Source organism: Equus przewalskii, chromosome 1, assembly GCF_037783145.1.
Source record: "Equus przewalskii isolate Varuska chromosome 1, EquPr2, whole genome shotgun sequence".
Taxonomy (NCBI): domain Eukaryota; kingdom Metazoa; phylum Chordata; class Mammalia; order Perissodactyla; family Equidae; genus Equus; species Equus przewalskii.
This window is the reverse complement of record NC_091831.1, coordinates 36,830,490-36,851,690: the sequence shown is the minus strand read 5'-3', so window position 1 is coordinate 36,851,690 and position 21,201 is coordinate 36,830,490. Positions and strand designations below refer to the sequence as shown.

At 41.0% G+C, this 21,201-nt stretch overlaps 2 protein-coding genes and 1 long non-coding RNA gene across 10 annotated transcripts in view; 2 read left to right on the top strand and 1 right to left on the bottom strand.

Moving 5' to 3' along the window:
• Window positions 1–2,217: 2,217 nt before the first annotated feature.
• FGFBP3 (fibroblast growth factor binding protein 3) lies at window positions 2,218–4,812 on the bottom strand. The gene is made up of 2 exons (XM_070610391.1): window positions 4,604–4,812; window positions 2,218–4,245 (listed from the first exon to the last, which is right to left on the bottom strand). The coding sequence occupies exon 2, from the start codon at window positions 4,154–4,156 to the stop codon at window positions 3,386–3,388; it is 771 nt and encodes a 256-aa protein (XP_070466492.1). The 5' UTR covers window positions 4,157–4,245; window positions 4,604–4,812; the 3' UTR covers window positions 2,218–3,385.
• On the top strand, window positions 3,330–4,564 carry LOC139081945 (uncharacterized). The gene is made up of 2 exons (XR_011537476.1): window positions 3,330–3,442; window positions 4,179–4,564. It is a non-coding gene; the product is annotated as an uncharacterized lncRNA (long non-coding RNA).
• A 9,913-nt stretch (window positions 4,813–14,725) lies between the features above and the next one.
• Window positions 14,726–21,201, top strand: part of BTAF1 (B-TFIID TATA-box binding protein associated factor 1) — a 92,344-nt gene continuing 85,868 nt past the window's right edge. For 2 of the 8 annotated variants that reach the window (XM_008532300.2, XM_008532291.2), the window contains exon 1: window positions 14,726–15,066. In XM_008532300.2, coding sequence (XP_008530522.2) covers window positions 15,053–15,066 — 14 coding nt within the window. In that variant the 5' untranslated portion in view covers window positions 14,726–15,052. The remainder of the gene's footprint in view (window positions 15,067–21,201) is intronic. The other 6 variants (XM_070610182.1, XM_070610166.1, XM_070610146.1 and 3 more) reach the window with 3 other exon arrangements.

Sequence of the window (21,201 nt, the reverse complement as noted above, 5' to 3'; positions counted from 1 at the left end):
CCCTTTCTGGCTCCAATACCAGTACTTGCCCACATCACAGGAGCTGCCTTCTGGGGCCGGGACTAGAAGGAGGCAAGTGAATTGAGTGAGTGCACCCTCTTGCCTAGGGTGCAAAATAAAAGGGAACCCAACAAACTCAGTAATCAAGATAAATAATTTTTTTTTGCTGAGGGAGATTAGCCCTGAGCTAACATCTGCGCCAATCTCCTTCTGCTTTATATGTGGGTTGCCACCACAGCATGGCTAACTAGTAGTGTAGGTCCACACCTGGGATCTGAACCTGCAAACCTGGGCCACCAAAGCGGAGCTCCCTGAACTTGACCACTAGGCCATGGGGCCAGTCCCAAGATACATAATATTTTAATGCAATATTTTAAAAAATCAAAGTTAATGCAAAACAATCTGTGATAAAATATTAGGTTTGTGTGTGTGTGTGTGTGTGTAAGACTGACCCTGAGCTAACATTTGTTGCCAATCCTCTTCCTTTTGCTTGAGGAAGATGGTTGCTGAGCTAACATCTGTGCTAGGTCTTCCTCTATTTTATGTGGGATGCTGCCACAGCATGGCTTGATGAGCGGTGCTAGGACTGTGCCCAGATTCCAGACCTGTGAACCCCAGGCTATCGAAGTGGAGTGCTCAGAACTTAACCACTACACCACCCAGCCGGCCTCCTAGAGATTTTGATCCTGTCTTCTCCCAACTGCAGGTTTGTCCTTCTAGCCTAACCTTTCAAATCTTTCTAGAAGCTCCAGATACAGAAGCCTGCTCTATTTCTCTGGCCACTTTGGTTGTCTTTCTCTGGATCTTTCCTAACTCCATGATCTTTCTTGGGTTATAACATGTAATACTCTACACATAGTACTTGTTGATTTTCACATGTTATCATATCTATGTGAAACTATGTATAGAACTGTAGAGTGCTAGCAGTGTGTCTTAGGGACTTCAGATTTAACCCAGCCCAACTCCTTCAATGTGCATGTCAGAGACAATGGGACTTAGCTAAAGTCAGCCTGGAAGTCAACAGGATCTGTCCATTTCCCTTCCACTGCAAGCAACTGGCCCCTGTCAGTCCGTATTCTGCTCCTGAGACAGAGTCCTGATGTAGCTCTTCTTAAAGAGTAAAGGAGCAGAGACAGCAGAAACCTACACTGCGTACTTGGGCCTACAGAGTTTGGCCAGTCCCTCTTTCATAGAGGTAAGTTCATCAGACTGCCAAAGGGCACACAGGAAGGACTTGCCAGTCCTCTTGTACAGAGAGCTGGAACTATGGTTCTAGCTACAGTTCTAGACAATGCTGTTTCATTCCCAATACCCTTTTCTGATGATACCCAAATTTTGCCGAACTTTTTGGAGAAAGTGTATATTGGTTCCTGTCTTTAGGGAGTGGTCTCCAGCTACTCTGAGCTTCCCTTCCTTGGCCAAGATGAATTTTGTCTAATGGTCAATGTTACTCAGAATGTGACTTCATGAACCCCGCCTGAAACTATGTGCAATTCGAATGTCTTGCCAATTATGTGAATTCAAGAATGTATAGAATTGGTAAAAGATAGTTTATATTTCCTAGAGGCTGGTCAAAGAGGAAAAAGTTCAGGAGATGTTCAGTATCTATAAGATTTTTGCATTTACCACTATTTTAAAAGGGGAGGGGAAAAGGTCAGCAAAAAGGTAAAAACCTTCTAACTGGGGGTTGCTTAAATGTCTAGTGGGCTCAGGCCTGTAATATAAATGAGTAAAGGCAATTGACAAGATGTGTAGGAGCAGTGAAGAACTCTCGAAAACATGCCTAATCTAAAGGGGGCGGCAGACATTCAGTGTCAGCCAATTGTTGTCATGTAGGAAGGTGGGTCCGATGTTGCTAGATCTGATTTTTCAAGAGAACTCAGAAATCTGGATTTTTATATAAAATTATCTAATTGTTTTGGTTGCTATTGGGTTTTTTGGGGGGAAATTATCTAATTTTTAAATGCTGGCAACAAATCCAAATTGGAAAGAAGGAAAGGAGGGAAACAGGAGGAGAGGAAAAACGAAAGAGAACCACCTGCAGGCCAAACAGAACAGCAATGCGGCCCAGAGTTTGCCGGTTTGTGACTCTTGCCTTATGCAGACTTCTTCCTTCCTTCCTGTCTTTCCCCAACAATTCAAGACGTATTCAGGGACTTCTTCAAGGTAGACTCGGAACTAGATCAAACACAGTCAGGATTTCCATTGCCCTGACAGTTCTGTAAATCTATCCATATAGTTTTTATTGAGCTCCTAACATTTGCAAAGTCTATCATTACATCTTGTTTAAAATGAAATATGTTAACAATTACATGAAACAGAGATACAACTTCCAGAATGGTCCAAATGACTCTGACGTATATACTTAACACTTTAGCTGTTTTAAGAAATATGATCAAAAATAAAGAGAATTGTTTTTAAAACCTACTGGAGCACTCAAGTTTTACAATTCACTTCTGAATTTAGAAGGTTAATAGGGAAGTTTCAGAACATCAGGCATCACTCTGTTGAAAAGTAGGGCTTTTTTTTTTGAGGAAGATTAGCCCTGAGGTAACTACTGCCAGTCCTCCTCTTTTTTGCTGAGGAAGACTGGCCCTGAGCTAACATCCGTGCCCATCTTCCTCTACTTTATATGTGGGACGCCTACCACAGCATGGCGTGCCAAGCGGTGCCATGTCCCCACCCGGGATCCAGACCAGTGAACCCCAGACCATCGTGGAACGTGGGCACTTAACTGCTGGGCCACCGGGCTGGGCCCGAAAAGTAGTGCTTCTAAAAGACTTCAAAGGCAACCATCCTGAAAATCTTTCATTGGAGTCAGTTTTGACTCTAAATGGTCTATACCTATAGAGGTCATCTATGACACCAAGCAGCATCCAAGTTCATACTAATTCTGAAAGAAAAAAAAAAGTTGGTAATCTTGTCAACTGATTAGATAAGAAGACACTGAACAATTCAACCTGGCTCAGGTTATCAACCGCTCATTATTACCTTTTAATATAAATGTTAAACAGTATACATGTATCCTACTTTCCACATGAGATTCACATCACTTCAATCACTGTTTTCCTCTCATGTTTTTCAGCCTGTGTCCATCTCTCTCCCCAGCCTACAATTTTTGCACATTTAAGGTATGCCTACTTCTGTTTCCACTATTTCTTCTGCTGTTAATCAGAGTCGAGACTCTTCAAAATTTTTAACTTCTTTGCTGTCTCAGATATTCTTCATACCCCTTACACTCTCAACCCAAGCCACCCCCAGCCCCGCCCCATTCTAGAACCTGGACTCTCCTCCACTCTCTATCCCGTATCTCTTGGCCTAAATAACGCCCTTAGCTACCTCCTCCCCAACCCCCGCCCGGATGTCCCTCCCCGGGCCGGCAGCCTCAGCCATTCCAGAAACTGACAAAGAAATTGCAGACGGAGCGCCACTCCTCAGCGCAGTAGGTCTCCGTGAGCTTCGCGTTCTCATCCAGTCCGTCAGGGTCGGGCCCGGTCCCCAGCGGTCGCTCCTCTTCGGGGTCCGAGGCCGCCTTCCTCTTGCCGTCTTTGGTCTTCTTCTCAGAGGGCTTCTCTTTGGGCGGAGCGCTCGGGGGAGGCCGGGCCCCTGCGGGAGGGCCTGGCGCGGGCTCCTGGGGTCGACCCTGGCTCCCGGCTCCGGGCTTGAGATCCCGGGGGAAGCTCCCCGCAGTGGGGCCGGCGGGTGGGGACGGGTAGGGCACCAGGCGCAGCTTGGCGCCGCGGCCCTTCTTGCCGTTGCACAGGCGGGCGGTGAGCGGCGCGGGGTCGTGGCAGGGCCGCCGCATCCTGCGCAGCCGGCTCAGCACCTGCTTCCAGAAGCGCCCGCGGCGCGCGGCGTAGGCGGCGCAGCGCTCCGGCTCCCCGCGGTAGGCGCAGTGCAGGCGCGTCCCGGCCGGGCCCTGGCAGCGCAGAGCCAGCTCGCTGCTGGCCGCGGGCCTCGGGCCGGGCAGCAGGCGCTGCCAGCTGCACGCGTGGCGCTCGGGACTGACGAAGCGGCCAGAGGAGGGGCCTGCGGGACCCAGGGCCAGCTCTGCTGCGCTGCCAGCGCGCCCCTTGTCCCTTCGGACGGCTGAGAGGACACAGCCGCCCAGCAGCAGCAGCAGCGAGAGCGACGCTCGCAGCCTCAGAGCACTCATGGCCCGCGATGTCTGCGCTCAGGTCGGCTCTTTTGGGACCCGTGGGCGCTTCAGTGACGGCAGGGCCAAGAGAGGGACATCCCTTGGACCTGCGGACAGAGGCAGAGACGGCGTCCGACTGAGCCAGGCGCAGCCCTTCGTCCGAGCCCATGCACCTGCGAATCCCCCTCCCCAGACTTTGTGAACACTGGTTTCCAGCAGGCAGCAACAGCCTGCGAGGACCCCCTCTGAAAAGTTTCCTGGGAGAAAGCCGCTTACTGTCTAAATAATCGTTTTGAAACTATTGGTGCTTTGAGGTTTTCTTCTCCGTGCCAATACGGTAGCAAAGCGATGCCTGATAATTACCACCTCCGCTCCTTCCTCCACCCTCTCCCTTCTCCACCCTCCAATAAACTTTCTTCAAAATCATTTCAGATTATCCTTCGGAAACATGCACTTTGAACTTACCGAGTTCAGGGAGAGGCAGCGAAGCCTTATTAGGGCGGAGGGAATGACTGCACGAAGGATTAGTCCGTTTCAGCTGGCTCCCAGTGAATGAACGTGTTATCAGTGGGACAGAAAGGGCCTCTCCCACATGCCCCTCCCAGATTTCTCTCGCAGTGGGAGATTTCTCACCCCTACGCCACACACGCATCCAAATGTCCGATGGAAATGGCAATGTAACATGAAATACAGATCTTGTATTTTGCTTCCAATGTTTAAAATAATCACGTGAATTTTAACAAATCATTCTTTTCTTTCCTTTTACAAATTTAATTATCCAAAAAGAAGTTAAACAAAGATCTAAGTTTTAAGAGAAACGAAATGAAACAAAACACTTGTCAATATTCTAAACCAGGCACTATTTACCCTCTCTTTTTCATATCAGTCTGAGTTCTATATCTTCACCCATCATTGCCGACAGTCTTTCTCATCCTAACTTATCCTAATAAAAATATTACTACTAATAAAAATGTAATATCCTAGTTTATTAACATACCATGCTGTCCAGTAGTTCACCCAGGGGTGGGCATTTGGGCTTTTGATTATTTTTAGGTATTATAAATCAATTATAAAATTCTTACAAAAATTAGAAGTTTAAAAAATTTGAATTATAGTTGCAAGGTAATATTACCAATTTGAATAATTAATCTTTAAGAATTAATGTTCTTGAATCTTGAAAATTTTATATTTAAACAAAGCTTTTTTTTATACTACAGGATATTCTATCATCTTTTAAAAAAATGTTCTCAGTAATGTTTTTTTATTTCAAGAGTTTATACCTCTGACTATAACTGTTTTATACAAGTATTTTCCTAAAATATTCCCCAAGATGTCAGCAAGTCTCATAATATTTCCTAATGTCTTCTTTCAGACAGTATTTTCTATTACTGAACTCTGATCGGTATTTGAACAGTTATAATTTGACTACTACTATAACAACCAAAATATTTTAGAATTAGGAAAATGTACTTAAATATGTTTTCACACATATTAAATATATAGTAGTGTATATTAACCTAAGAAAGGAAGTTTTTACCCCTCTGGTGAAATCAGAGAGATTAAATGACTTACCCAAGATCACACATGATTTAGTGATAAAGCCACAAGCCACTTGACTTTCAGTGATCAATGATCTTTACATTTCAGCTTTTTATTTCACAAGTATCACTTTCACAGTTAGTTGTGTCTTAGTTACACCAATTCAATTTATACTGAAAAACAATTAGTATCTATGAAGTTAAGAAATATTAACATGTGTCATAAACAAGAGTAGCTTATTAATACATTTCACAGATGGAAGCCTTTTCTTTCAGAAAACCATATTTGTATTAGCAAAGTGCTGATGAGTAGTTGCAGGCTTTTGTCTGTTGTTCTGGCCTTTACTTACTGTTATCAGCTACTGAACGAAATTGGAACAGTTTTTCAGCTAAAGAGTGACATCTTGTGACATTTTTCACTAATTACAATGAGAAGGTTTATTATCTGAAAAGTCACAATTATGAAGAGACCGTGCTGTCGGAAACATTATCCCCAGAAGAAAAATAAGGGCACACAGATGTGCTATGCCATGTCAGGAAGGGGTACCTTTTTACCAGAAGTTACTTTTTGTAAATTGTAGTAAATTATACGTAACATAAAATTTACCATTTTAACCATTTTTAGGTGTACAGTTCAGTGGCATTAAGTACATTCATAGTGTTATGCAACAAACACCACCACGGATCTCCAGAATGTTTTTTGTCTTCCAAAATTGAAATTCTATTCCCATTAAACAATAACTCACTCCTCCCTTCCTCCACCCTCTGGCAATCATCACTCTACTTTCTGTCTCAACGAATTTGACTACTTTAGGTGACTTGTGTAAGTGGAATTATAGAGTAGTTTTCCTTTTGTGACTAGCTTATTTCACTTGACATAATGTCTTCAAGGTTCATCCATGTTGTGGCATGTTTCAGAATTTCTTTCCTTTCTAAGGCTGAATAATGTTCCAGTGTATATATATATATATACCACATTTTATTTATCTATTTATCTGTCGATGGACACTTGGGTTGCTTCCACCTTTTGGCTATTGTGAACCCTGCTGCTATGAACATGGGTGTACAAATAACTGTTCAAGTTCCTGCTTTCAATTCTTTTGGGTATATACCAGAGGTGGAATTGCTGGGTCATATAGTAATTCTATTTTTAACTTTTTGAGGGAACTCCATACTGTTTTCCATAGTGGCTGCACCATTTTACATTTCCACCAACGGTGCACAAGTGTTCCAATTTCTCCACATCCTTGACAATACTTGTTATTTTCTGATTTGTTTGTTTGTTTGCTTGGTTGTTTTTGTTTTTATAATAGCACCCTAATGGGGATGTGAAGTCTATCTCATTGTGGTCTTGATTTGCATTTCTCTAATGATCAGTGATATTGCACATCTTTTCATGTGCTTATTGGCCGTTTGTAGATCTTCTTTGTAGAAATGTCTATTCAAGTCCTCTGTCCAATTTTTAACGTTTGTTTTTTGTTGTTGTTGGGCTACAGGAGTTCTTTACATATTCTGGATATTAAATTGTTATCAGATTTATGATTTGCAAATATTTCCTCCCATTCTGTGGGTTGCCTTTTCACTCTGTTGATAGTGTCTCTTGAAGCCCAAAAGTTTTGCATTTTGATATAATCCAAAGGGAGACACTTTAAAAATATCATGATGTAAGATGTGTAAGAAAACATGAAACATATACCCTAATATTGATTTTTTTCCTGCTTTTTCTCCCCAAGTCCCCTCAGTATAGAGTTATATATTTTAGTTGTGGCATGTGGGACACCACCTCAGTGTGGCCTGACGAGCGGTGCCATGTCCGTGCCCAGGATCCGAACCAGCAAAACCCAGGGCCAACGAAGTGGAGGGTGCGAACTTAACCACTCGGCCACGGGGCCAGCCCCCAATATTGATTTCTTAAAAAATAATCTTGTTTGCATCAGTGATACAACAGGCCTGTTTGGATTCATACCATATACCACCTAATAGTTTAGAATGGGGCGACATTTCTCGATAGTTTCAATGATTGACTGCTTAGTCCTGCGCTCTGAATTCTGCAAGGGAAAAATCTTATCATAAGGAACAGAGTCTATGGGGCACCTCCTTCCCTTCTTATCCTAGAGGAGGTTAGCTGCAGCACCTGATCCAACAAAGTTCTACAGTGAGTGGGGCGGAGTAGAGGCCTCCTGCCTGTTGTTTTCTTAAGACTACATAATTCTTCCTGCATGTAAAATCAGCTTTGTACAGTTTAATATTCAACTTTTTTGTTTCATGTGTATTAGCCTAATATCCCAAATTAAATCATAAGCTTTTTTAGACAAGAATAAGTTTTTTTATTTCTTTTGTACCTAAGACAGTGCTCAAGGAGAAAAGTAGATTACCTGAACTCTCATACATTGCTGGTAGGAGCATAAAATGGTACAATCATTTTAGAAAACTGTTTGACATTTCCTTATAAAGTTAAATACACATCTACTCTATGATCCAGCCATTCTACTCCTAGGTATTTAGCCAAAGTAAATGAAAACATATGACCACAAAAAGATGGGTACAAGAATGTTCATAGCACCTTACTCATCATAATAGCCCCAAAGTGGAAATGACCCAATTATCCACCAGCAAATGAATGGATAAACAAATTGTGATACAATCTGTTTATTACTCAGCAATAAAAAGGAATGAATTACTGCAACATGCAACAAAGTGAATTCATCTCAAAACCATAATGTAGAGCAAATGAAACCAGACACAAAAGAGCGCATATTGTATGACTGCATCTATATGAAGTTATAAAAAAGCTAATTGACAGTGAAAGAAAATCAGAAAAGGACTGCCTCAGGGAGATGAATGGGGGTTTGTATTGACAAGGAAGGGATATGAAGGAAGTTTCTCCAGGTTATGACAAGTATCTTGGCAGAGGTTTGGGTTACACTTAAGATTTGCGTATTTCACTGTATGTAACTTTTACCTAAAAAAGAAGCCAAACCTGTAAACAATTATTAAGCCCAACTTAATCACATCCATGCTGAATAGTTTAGGGGTGAAGTTCTGATGTTTGCAATTTATTCTTAAATATATAAAAAAATAATATAGATACGAATAGACAGAAATGAGTAGTAGACAGTTATGTGATAAAGCTAATACAGTAAAATATTAATTGTAGAAGCCAGGTGGTAGGTATACGGGTGTTCACTGCATAATTTTTTTCAATGACAGTATTTTTGAAAAATTTCATAATAAATGTTGGAAAAAATAGAAAACAACAAAAATATAATTTAAAAATTATATCCCTACCATTAAGAATTAACATATATTAATACCTTGTCATATTTGCGTTCCACAATTTTTTAAGAAAAAAAAGTCACATAACTCTTCTATTTCCATTACCCCTCTCAAATCCCATTTTCCTCCCCACTCCACTCCCACCCAAGGGTAATCAGCTTTTTTATTCTAAGTTTGGGGTATATTCTTTCAATCCACTTGCAATAATTGTATACTTGTTTATGCACATACAGGTAAAACGCATGTCAAGTATAGTCACTGCAGCTTTATTCAGAATAAGGAAAAATTTGAAAAACCTAAATAGCAATAGAGTAGAGAAATTCAGTAGAGAAATGAATAAACTATGGATTTTTTATACAATGGAATAGCTCTTGAAAACACAGTTAACTAATTCATTAATTAAAAACAAGCTTATATGATACTGTTTATTGTTTATGGAACACCCATGTAGCAAAATGATAAAAACATGGACAGGAAGTAAAACACAAACTTCATAATAACAGTTATTACTGGGAAGGTAGGGAGGGGAATGAGATTAGAGAGAAGTAAAAGACCTCAATTTTATCTTTAAGTTTTTGAAAATTTATCTGAAGCAAATATGGTAAAATTTTAATAGTTGTTAAACGTGGGTGCTAAGTATATGGATGGATTTTATTCTCTATATTTTTATGTATGTTGGAAAGAATTCATAATTTTAAAAATACAAATAGTATTGCTTTGTGAGTATAGTTTTTACAATTCATAGAAATTGTATGATATTGTAAATATTGTTCTGCATCTTGCATTTTTTACTGAATTTATGGTTTTGAGCTTTGTTCATATTGGCATATGTAGATCTAGTTAATGTTGGGCTGTTGATAGCCCATTGTATGACTATATTATATTTGATTTATCTATCACCCTACTGATGGACATTTAGGTCATTTCCAGGTCTTCTCGATGATAATGAATGCTGCAGTGAACACCCTTGTAGAGATCTTTTTGTGTACAAGAGTGTTTCCCTAGACCTGTCACCTTTAAATTGGAGTATATGTATCCAGGAGGACACCCAAAAACTTCTTGAGAAGTGTTTAGGCCTGTATAGATTTTTTACAAATTTAATTTCAAGATCCACAACCTCTACGTGCGTGCTTTCCTCCATGTGTTTATCTCAACTACAGGCCTGGGTATAGACCAATGTTTGGGGTACTATGCTGGTTCTCCTTTGCCACCTCCTTTCACAATTGCTCATTTCTCACTTGACTACACAAAGGCGTAGTTCTCATCCATATCAAATCTCACTTGAGATTTTATACATAAAATTTAATATTTATGCATTTTTATATTGTTTTTATTTTTTAAATAAAATAATCCATGTTAATCCATCTAAAATTTATTTTTGTTTAGCATTAGTTAACATTATAACTGTAGATCTAATAATTTTGATGTAAAAGTCTAAATAATTTAACTGATAATCTATACTTTTATATGCATATCAAAGTCCCTTTGATCATAGCAGAAGGACAAAGTTAGTTGATATATCATTCCACTATCTTCCTAGAATCTCCTGCAGCTATAGTAGTCACGTGACACAATTCTGGCCAATGAGGTGTAAGTCTGCTAAGAATTACTGGGAAGATTTTTGCTTTCTCGAGACAAATACTATGTCTTACTCCTTCTTTTTCCTGGATGTATGATAACTGCAGGTGACGCAGCCATCATTTCAGCTTTCCCAGGAGAGCTGGTCTCAGGAGAAGCTGACTCCATTCTCATCTCCTGGGTGGTCTAAGGATAATTCCATCTCCACTGCCCATAGTTGGTTTAATTATGAGCGTGCGACCCAATTATGCACACTTTGTGAAGTTTGCTCTCAGCTTCTGGGAAAGTTCTTCTCTGCTCTTAAAAGATTCACAGAAAGCCAGTCTTCCTCTCCCTTCCCTTGGATGTTTTGCTTTTGCACCATACAAGTTTTACAGATCAGTGGATTCAAGTTTACCTACTTTTTTCTTCAACGGTATTTTTTTGTGCATTAGGAAATTCTTTCCTACCCTAAAGTCAAAATATTCTTCAGTGGAGTCTCCTAGTAGTTTTAGAGTTCTGTTTTTCATTTTTAGACCTTTAACCCATCTGAGATTTATTTGGGGATATAGTAAGAAGTAGGGAATTTATTTTTTCCTCTACATGGAGAGCCAATTAACCAACATTCTTTGTTCAATAGTTCTTTTGCCACTGATTTTTTTTTTTCCCTAGGAATGATTCGCCCTGAGCTAACATCTGTTGCCAATCTTTTTTTTTTCCTCCTCAAAGCCCCAGTACATAGTTGTATATTCTAGTTCTAAGTCCTTCTAGTTTTTCTATTTGAGCTGCTGCCATAGCATGGCTACTGACAGACGAGTGGTGTGGTTCTGTGACTAGGAACTGAACCCCTGCCACCAAAGTGGTGAAAGTGCTGAACTTTAACCACTAGGCCATCAGGGCAGACTCGCCACTGATTTGTTTTTTTTATTGGCCCTGAGCTAACATCTGTTGCCAATCTTTTTTTTTTCCTTCTTCTCCTCAAAGCACCCCAGTATGTAGTTGTATATTCCAGTTGTAGGTTCTTCTGGCTCTGGTATGTGGGACGCTGCCTCAGCATGGCTTGATCAGTGGTGCTAGGTCCGCACCCAGGATCTGAACTGGTGAAACCACTCAGCCATGGGGCTGGCCCCGCCACTGATTTTTGAAGGTACCTTTCTGGTGGTAAAAAAATAATAGCTAATATTTATTTAGCACTTACATGTATCATGTATCAACTCATTTAATCCTTAAAAACACTTTTCCAAAGTACAGGTCCATGATCTGTTATTTACAATTCTGAAATTGAAAAAGGTCTGAAAACCATAGTTAAAAAAAATTCATTTGGCAGCAAAACCTGACCTGAACTGGCATGCAGCTATTTATAGTCTTTTATTTATTCCTCTTAGTATGGCTATTCATACATTTTGCTGCAGAACCATAAATGTCCTTGATTATAGGGTGCTGCCCTAGAAGCTGCTGGCGTGTGACATAATACAAGGTATGTCTATCGGATTACTTATCAAAATCTAAAGAATTCTAAATTCAGAAAACCATCTGGCAGGGTCAGGCTGGTGGCGCAGCGGTTAAGTGCGTACGTTCCGCTTCGGCGGCCCAGGGTCTACCAGTTCGGATCCCGGGTATGGGCTTGGCACCACTTGGCACGCCATGCTGTGGTAGGCATCCCACACAGAAAGTAGAGGAAGATGGGCATGCATGTTAGCTCAGGGCCAGTCTTCCTCAGCAAAAAGAGGAGGATTGGCTGCAGATGTTAGCTGAGGGCTAAATCTTCCTCAAAAAAAAGAAAAGAAAAGAGAACCATCTGGCAGGGGTTTCAGATAAGGGTTGTGGACCAATATATTATTATCCCCATTTCATAGCTGACGAAATTGAGACATAGAAGTTAAGTCACTTGCTCAAGGTTGAAAAGTTAACAAAAAGTATAATCAACGTAGTTAACAATGTTTTTGAGTGCTTATTGTGGCAGTCACATGGTTAAATGCATTATATTCATTATCTCATCGAATCCTCACAATTCTAAGAGGTACCATTATTATTGCCATTTCCCAGATGAAGGAACTGAAGTTTAGAAAGGTTATACAATTCCCTTGAACACACAGCTTTTAAGTGTGGTGAGGAAGGATTTAAAAACAACTCACTCTAACATCAATATATTTGATTGTTACACTTATCCCTTAGAATCCTATTAATACCAGTCCTTTCCTCTTCTAAATGTCATTTAGAACTGCATATCTAATTACCTCTTGGATATTAAAGAATACGATTTTTAAAATGTGTATCAGATCATTTTATTCATGTGTTTAAAACCCTATGACTCTCCACCACATCTAGAGTAAAATCCCAATTCCTTACAATGGCCCCTCTCTCTCCCAGCTCATCTCCCAACACAGCAGACTTTGCTTAGACTTTTTCATTAGGTGTAGCCTTACCTGATCTTCACACAGCTGGCTCCTTTTGTCACTCAGGCCTCAGCTTGAGCGCCTCCTTGGTTTTTCCTAATTACCTAGTCTAGAGTCTCTAATCACCCTCTCTATTCCATCATTCTGTTTTATATAGCATATAAACATGATATTTTCTTGTTTATCTTTTTACTCTTTTTCCTTCCACTAAAATGTAAGTTCAGCCAGAGTGGGCACCTTCTGTTTTGGTTTCTTTTGAAGCCTAAATCTCTATTACAGAGTTTAGCATATGGTAGGTACTTAATTTTGGCTGAATAAATGAATGTAGTACACTATCAGTAAATAGAACCTGCTTGTTAGTTTCAGTGATGGGAGATAAATTGAGAAGGCAGGTGGCGGGAGGCAGTGAAATGTGAAGAAGCTTGGACATCAGCTTAATCAGATTTTGTCTAAGGGTATAAACACTGCCTAACAGAGTGACACAGATCAGGTACCAAATAAATATTTGTTGAATGAACGACAGTATATACCATTACTAGCTTGGATCTTAGGCGAATTACTTGAACTTTCTGAGCTTGGTTTTCTCACCTGTAAGTGAAGATTAAAACCTACTTTACAGGGCCGGCCTGGTGGCGCAGCAGTTAAGTCCCCACATTGGGCTTCTCGGTGGCCCAGAGTTCACTGGTTCAGATCCCGGGTCCGGACATGGCACCACTTAGCAAAAAGCCATGCTGTGGTAGGCATCCCACGTATAAAGTAGAGGAAGATGGACAAGGATGTTAGCTCAGGGCCAGTCTTCCTCAGCAAAAAGAGGAGGAGTGGCAGTAGTTAGCTCAGGGCTCATCTCTCCTCGAAAAAAAAAATTACTTTACAGGGTTGGCCTACAAATTATATGAGATAATGCATGCCAAATGCCTACCACATGGCACGTAGTTTCTTTCCTCTTACATTTATATACTACTCTATGGTTTACAAAGCTCTTGTAAGTTCTTCTCGATACATGACCTCATTTTATAATGGAAAAACAGACTCAAAGGTTGAGACATAGCCTCTTCAGGTAATGAGAAGCCAATAGGCAAGCTGTTTTAAAAGCAGAAGAGTGACGCGATAAAAGCAGTGTGTTTTGAAGATTAATCTCTTGGTAGCCTATAAGATGGGCTCGACTGAACAAGCTGAAGAAATATGACTTTGACTACTGCCATAAAAATCACGTTTAAGTTGATGAGGGCCTGCATGAGGTGACAGAAAAATGTTTAAAAGCCTAACGAATTAAGCGAGTGAATAGGCAGATAAGACTGAAAAAAAAATAAGATGGGAGTTTCCATATCTAGTTGAGAAAATGATGGTACTAACAACATAAACAATTAAGAAATCAAACTTAGCAAAAATGGTTGGCAGAAGACCTTCCCTCCAATATCCATGCAGAACTGCTGGCAAATAGGGCAAACGTTTGAGCCGTGTCCTAAGGGCCACTGCAGATCTTTCTTGATTTCACCCTTCCCATGGTATCGCCACCTGGACTAGAGCATCCCAGTCCTTGGGATCAAGTTTTCTCTGGAAGCAGTCTGATGAAGATCGGAGCGGTGATGAATTAGAAACCAAGTTTTCGAACCTCCAGAACCTTGGCTAAACCGCCTTTTTTCCTTCTCTGGAAAAGAAAGGGACCTTTATTTCTCCTCCACGCCTCATTTTGAGACTAACGACCCTCTCCAAAGCAGCACAAAGAGACTTTTTTCCCCCCGCGCGCGCCGCCAAGCCGAAGACACTCTCACTCTTTTGCCTTACCGGCCGAGAGGAGCTCTGGGCGGTGAGCTGACGTCACTTCCGGCGCGCTGACGCTAAGTCCGGCGTGCCGACGCCTGCGTCAGCAAAGAGCGGAGCTGGGGGCACCGGTTTTGAAGTCGTGCGGGTCGGAGGACTGCTGCCGTCGCCGCTGCCTCAGACCCCTGCTCCCCAGCCGCGGCGGGGACGAGCTCGGGCAGGCGGCGGGGCAGATGCCCGAGGGCCCGCGCCGGGTCGCCCCGCTCGCCCCGGCCGCTCCCTTGTGCTCCGCGGCCTGGGCCTGCGCCGCTCTGCTCTCTGGAAACTAGCGCCTCAGCGGCGCGGCGCGTAGCTCGCGGGGAGCCCCGAACCGCCGGTGCCCGGCCATGGCGGTTTCCAGGTGGGTCTCGCTCCTGACGAGCGGATGGGAAGGCGGCCCCGGCGAGGCGCGGTCTCCTCTTGGTGCCCCGACTCGCTCCCAAAAAGGAGCGGTTCCCATTGTCACTGCGCCCGGGCGCCTTCTTCCCCGGACTTCAGAGTTCGCCCCTCGGTCTGTGGGGCTTTGGGCTCGGGTTACTCCCAGGAAATAGGTTCAAAAATATCTTTTTCGTGCTGCATAGATCTCTTGCCACGTTAGAGCTGGTGTTTCTCTTTCCTAACCGTGTTTCTCTTGTCTGGTTTCTCTTCCCTCTTTCAGTTCTAGAAGAGCCTCTTATCTTGCTTAGTATTTTAAGGCTGATCCCTAACCTCCATTTCACGGGAAAACTTGGTAGTAACTGTCGAAGTTGGGGAGATTTGAATTGCTCTTATCTAAGTGACCTTCTGATTATGTTGAAGTTTTTTATTTATGGCTTTAGGGATGTGTTCTTTCCTGAGGACTTTTTCCTTACCTTATGGTATAATTCTTCCTTTTGTTTAGCGGTAAACATTCAGGCGTCAGCATTGTAACCTTTGGCAAATTAATTGTATTAGCACCATCTTCTTTAAGGCATGAAAGGTATATCACGAATCTTAAATTATTTTAAAATGTTGCTCGTCAACAGGAAAATCTAGGAAGACCAGCAAGACGTGTATTTAGATAGCTATAGGAGGCAAGTGCTCCTTTCCTCCAATATGATGGAATGGTGGGAAAACTTTTTGTCGGTAGTTTGATTTTAGTGGACATGTGTACATGGAAGTAGGGGCTCGTTTCTCTGATAGCAATCAGAAAGATTCACCGAGTTCATTAGTTGATGAGGTAAGTTTTTATGAGAACGGGGTTCTTCTACCACATAGACTGAAGGGAAAAAATGATAGTTCAGAAAACAAATTGTTTTCATTCATCTTTCATAATTAATTCAACACATTCCTTGACCACAATACGTGCCCAAGCTTTCTCTGTTTTGCAAGCGAAAGGATAACCCATCCCTCTCAGATTCCCTGGATAACTGATGAAATAGCGTGTGGGAGAAACCCATGGGAGTTAGGGCAATGGGGTTGCTACGTACCTGAAGTGTAGGGCATCTAATTGTTATTTCATAGATTAGTTAAATCCATTCAATGTGAGGGAATTCTTATTTTCTCATATATGAAACTGCCTTGAGAATGCCAGTTGTATTTTCAAATTTTGCAAATATAAAAAGGTGTATCTTCTGATTTGTTACCTCCTACATAAATACACTGATACATAAACTTAATATGAGATTTATCATGTGATACAATGTTTAAGGGAATGAGTAGATCTTGAAATTCTTTTCTTAGAGCAGACTATGTATGTTTTCACAGTGTTGGATATAATTTTATAGAGACAAAATGAAAGTGTTTAGCAAGATCCTCATCTCTTTGGCCAATGCTAGTCTATTTACAGAAGTTTAGGGCACCTACATTTCTGAATGAATGAGCTTGGAAAGCTATGGCCTTTTGTTCTTGACCTTGGATTTCAAAGGGTAGTGCTCTTTTTTCTGTACATTCTTTCTTATTCACTTTGGCAAAATTCTACTAAATTCTCCTTAGGGAAAAAAAAAAGCCTTTCGTAGTCTTATGAAAGAGCTGCTTCTGTGCTTATTTTGGTAATATAATAGATTCAAGGAAAACACATTTGAGACATCTGTGTTTTTGGGATACTGTCCTTGCCTTTTTCTTTTGCAGATTCACTTTGAATAGCACACCTTAATTTCAAACTGGCCTTCTTCAGGCACTAAGCACATTTCTTTACTAACTAAATTTTCTTTCTCTCCTGTTGCTGCATGTTTGTGGAATACAGACTGATTTTAATATTATTTTGTACAGAATAGGTAGAAGATGGTTCAGAAGATAAAAATAATATTTGCCAGAATCAAATCTGAAATATATTTTGCACTGTTTATGTCAATGTGCATAACTGAAAAGGAGCTATGTAATATTTTTTGTTGCTATGCCCTTGGATCGATCCTGATCCCTAGTGATCCTGTGTACAGCAGAGTGGAACCCTACCTGGCCTTTTTGTGCCATCCTCTCATCTTCTGGCGCTATATCGACAGTGCTCTGCTGCTATTCACAGGGTTTTAATGGCCAGTTTTTTCGGAAGTGAGTGGCTGGATCCTTCTTCCTAGTCTGTCTTAGTTTGAAAACTTCACTGACACCTGTCCACCATGGGTGACCCTGTTAGTATCTGAAATAAGTGGTTGCATAGCTTTTGGCATCACAGCAACATGCAGCCACCACAGTATGACAACCGACGTTTGGGTGGTGTGGTTCCCTGACCTGGAAACTGAGGGCTAAGGTGGTGAGAACTCCGAATCTTAACATCTAGACCACGGTGTAATATTTTTAAGACCTTGTAAATATTTCCAACAGAAGGGAAGTAGTAAGTTGGTACCATCATTCCCTCAGTTGCCAGGTTCAGAAGTCTGAAAATAATGTTTGACTTCTCCCTCCCTCCTTTCCCCCCCATCTAGCCAGTCACCAAATCCAATCCTGTTGGTTCTACTTTTCTAATGTTTCTCTGGCCAGTCTTTTTTCTTTCCATACCAGTTACCTCAATCCTTCTCCATACCAGCATCATCTCTAATCCAAGACGCCTGCAATAGCAGCCACTTGCTCTTCCTGCCTCCCATGGGACCTCTTTCTAATTTATTCTTTGGCTATATTATTTGCTAATATGTGACTTTTAATGTGGTCATTTTTCTGTCTAAAACCCTTTAATTGTTTTCTGTTACCTTAGGATAAAGTCCAGATTCCTTACCAAACCATATTCTTACTGGATTCTTTGTGATCTGGTTCTTGCTTCACCTTTTTAGCTTCCTCTTGTGTCAAGTTCTCTGCATCTTTCTCTCTTTCCTTCTCTCTCCTCCTTTCCCCCTCTCTCCTTCATTCTGAATCTGAATCTGTGTTCTCACCTTCGAATCTTTACTTCTGGAACATTTCTTTCCTGCCCCCTCCCCTCCCCGACCCCCAAGTCTGGCAAATTCCAACCTTAGGTTTTGAGTCTAAGCTTATGGGTCGCTTTGTTTGGGAAGCCTTCTCTGATTTTTCCTTCATCTGAGCTATTTGCACCAATGTGTGCTTCTATCAGTAATAATACTTATCATACCTGTGATTGTTTACTTGTTCTCTCCCCTGCTGGGGATTTACATAAGTTCTGTGGGAGAAGGGAATATATTTGATCTTTCTATCCCCAGCAGAGTGCTTGTCTCCTAGTAGGTGTTCAATACATTTTCTTTAATGAATAAGTGAGTGGTTTTGTTTGTTTTAATGCCTGTTATGATTTTGCTCTAACTTATGTATAGTAGAATATTTCTGGTGTTTTTCAGAGAGTGCTTCTGAGTTCAGCTACAGTTTTTCCTCAGGAAGAAAAACTCACTATAGCTTTGAATATTGGCCAGAATTATAATTTTAAAAACATAAATATTACCAGGACCATTTTTAAAAGTTTATAGTATAGTACAATTCTCTGTTAGTGTGGCCTTTTATAATGCAAATTGGATGTAATGAAACCCAACATTTTGTGTGATCAGATTTTTTAGATCCTGCTTATAGTTTTAGAAAGGCCTAGTTTTACTGTACTTTGAATTGTAAGACTGTGGCAAATTATGAAATGGCATGGTCAACTCTTGGTCTGTGGGTGAGTTAAATCTTGCAAAAGCAAACAAACAAACTTTGCGACTCTCCAAAATTGCAAATACAATTATACCATTTGAAGTTCTCCATAAAATGTAGTGAAATATTACCGAAAAATGTATGAGTACATTAGACCCTTAATAAAAGAGACAGTATATAAATGTAGGAGTAGAGAACAATGTTGCCCTTAAGATGTGAATGCTGGAAAGTAAGCTAAGCTCACTCACTAGCTACTTGTTCCCGTAAAACCAACCTCAGCAAAAAGACAAATTTGTATATATTACAGCTTACAGTGTTGCTTGCAAACAATTAAAATCTTAGTTGTTAAATCTTTGAAGACTGCTGTTTGGCTTGGTGAGCCTTTCTTCCAGTATCATCTGTCACCTGACTGGGGTTGGGCCACCAACAGTGAAGGCAACCTTAGAGGGAATGTTAAAACTAATGCTCGTTACGGAAGATGGGGAATCTGTGGCATTGTTGGGTTCCATGGCTTAATAGAGTTTTTTAAAAAATTTTTTATTGAGTTCATAATAGTTAACATCAATGTGAGATTTCACTTGTACATTATTTCTTGACTGCCACCACATAAGTGCTCCGCTTCACCCCCTATGCCCCCCCCACCCTACCCCTCTTCCCCTGGTAACCACTGAACTGTTTTCTTTGTCTGTGTACTTGTTTATATTCCACATATGAGTGAAATCATCTGGTGTTTGTCTTTCTCATGCTGGCTTATTTCGCTTAGCATAATTCCCTCTAGGTCTTTCCATGTTATTGCAAATGGGATGAATTTGTCTTTTTTTTCTGGCTGAGTAGTATTCCATTGTATATATATACCACATCTTCTTTATCCAATCATTGGTCAGTGGGCACTTGGGTTCCTTCCATGTCTTGGCTATTGTGAATAGTGCTGCAATGAACATAGGAGTGCATCTGTTACTTTGGATTGTTGATTTCAAATTGTTTGGGTAGATACCCAGTAGTGGGATAGCTGGGTCATATGGTAGTTCTATTTTTAGTTTTCTGAGGAATCTCCATACTGTTTTCCATAGTGACTGCACCAGTTTGCATTCCCATCAGCAGTGTATGAGGGTTCCCTTCTTAATAGAGATTTTTTAAAAAATCTATTTTTGAGGGGGCTGGCCCCGTGGCCGAGTGGTTAAGTTCGTGCGCTCCGCTGCAGGCGGCCCAGTGTTTCCTTGGTTCGAATCCTGGGCGCGGACATGGCACTGCTCATCAGACCACGCTGAGGCAGCGTCCCACATACCACAACTAGAAGAACCCACAACGAAGAATATACAACTATGTACCGGGGGGCTTTGGGGAGAAAAAGGAAATAATAAAAAAATCTTTAAAAAAAAAAAAAAAAAAAAATCTATTTTTGATACGTTTGCCTGTTTATGCCACAAAATTGATTGAGTTGACTGTTGTACATTGACTAGCTAGTATGATTATAGTTTTTCCTTGATCATATAGAGAAAAGTTAAAAATATAATTTAGAGAATTTTTCCTCAGTGATCTAAGCTATAAGGGTCATGTCTAAAATGTCTAGATGGCAGTTATGATTTGACTTCTGTAGAAGCCACACCTTAGATCTGTGACATACATCTTTGCATTTGAGATGGTCCAATGTTCAGAAAAGATTCAGGAAAAAAAACTGGAAGACACCCTCTTATAGAAGAAACAAATCGTTAAGTCTGAGCAGGACTTTTCTCTGTTTTGTTAATTCCCTCTCTACACTGCTGATACTTCAGAGAAACATTGTTTCAACAGGTCTATTCTGCCAAATAAAAGGAAGTTTGTTGATGTGGGGGAAGTTCCAGTGGATCCTTCCTATTAACAGGAAAAATGCTAAAGTGATCTTATTTATAGGACAGCACAGATTTCTCATGTTTGCTGGGACTGTTCCTTCATTATTGCTAATTTCAATCCATTATAGGATTGACAGAGGGACTATTGTAAATTATATCAAATATTTCATACTTAAAAAGATTTAGTGACAAAAAAGCCAGGAAAGGTAGAGGAGGCATTATAGAAGTTTTTCCATTTCAATCCCTGTGGTAAATGCTTTCCTGTTTCTTTGGATTATACTTCAAAGTACTTGTATAAAGGGGTTTGTTTTGTTTTGTGTTTTAAAAAATTGTGGTAAGGGGGGGCTGGCCCTGTGGCCGAGTGGTTAAGTTCGCGCGTTCCGCTACAGGCAGCCCAGTGTTTCGTTGGTTTGAATCCTGGGCACGGACATGGCACTGCTCATCAAACCACACTGAGGCAGCGTCCCACATGCCACAACTAGAAGGACCCACAACGAAGAATAGACAACAATGCACCGGGGGGCTTTGGGGAGAAAAAGGAAAAAATAAAATCTTTAAAACAAAACAAAACAAAACAAAAAAAATTGTAAGGGGCCTGCCTGGTGGCATAGTGGTTAGGTTTGCATGCTTTGCTTTGGTGGCCTGGGGTT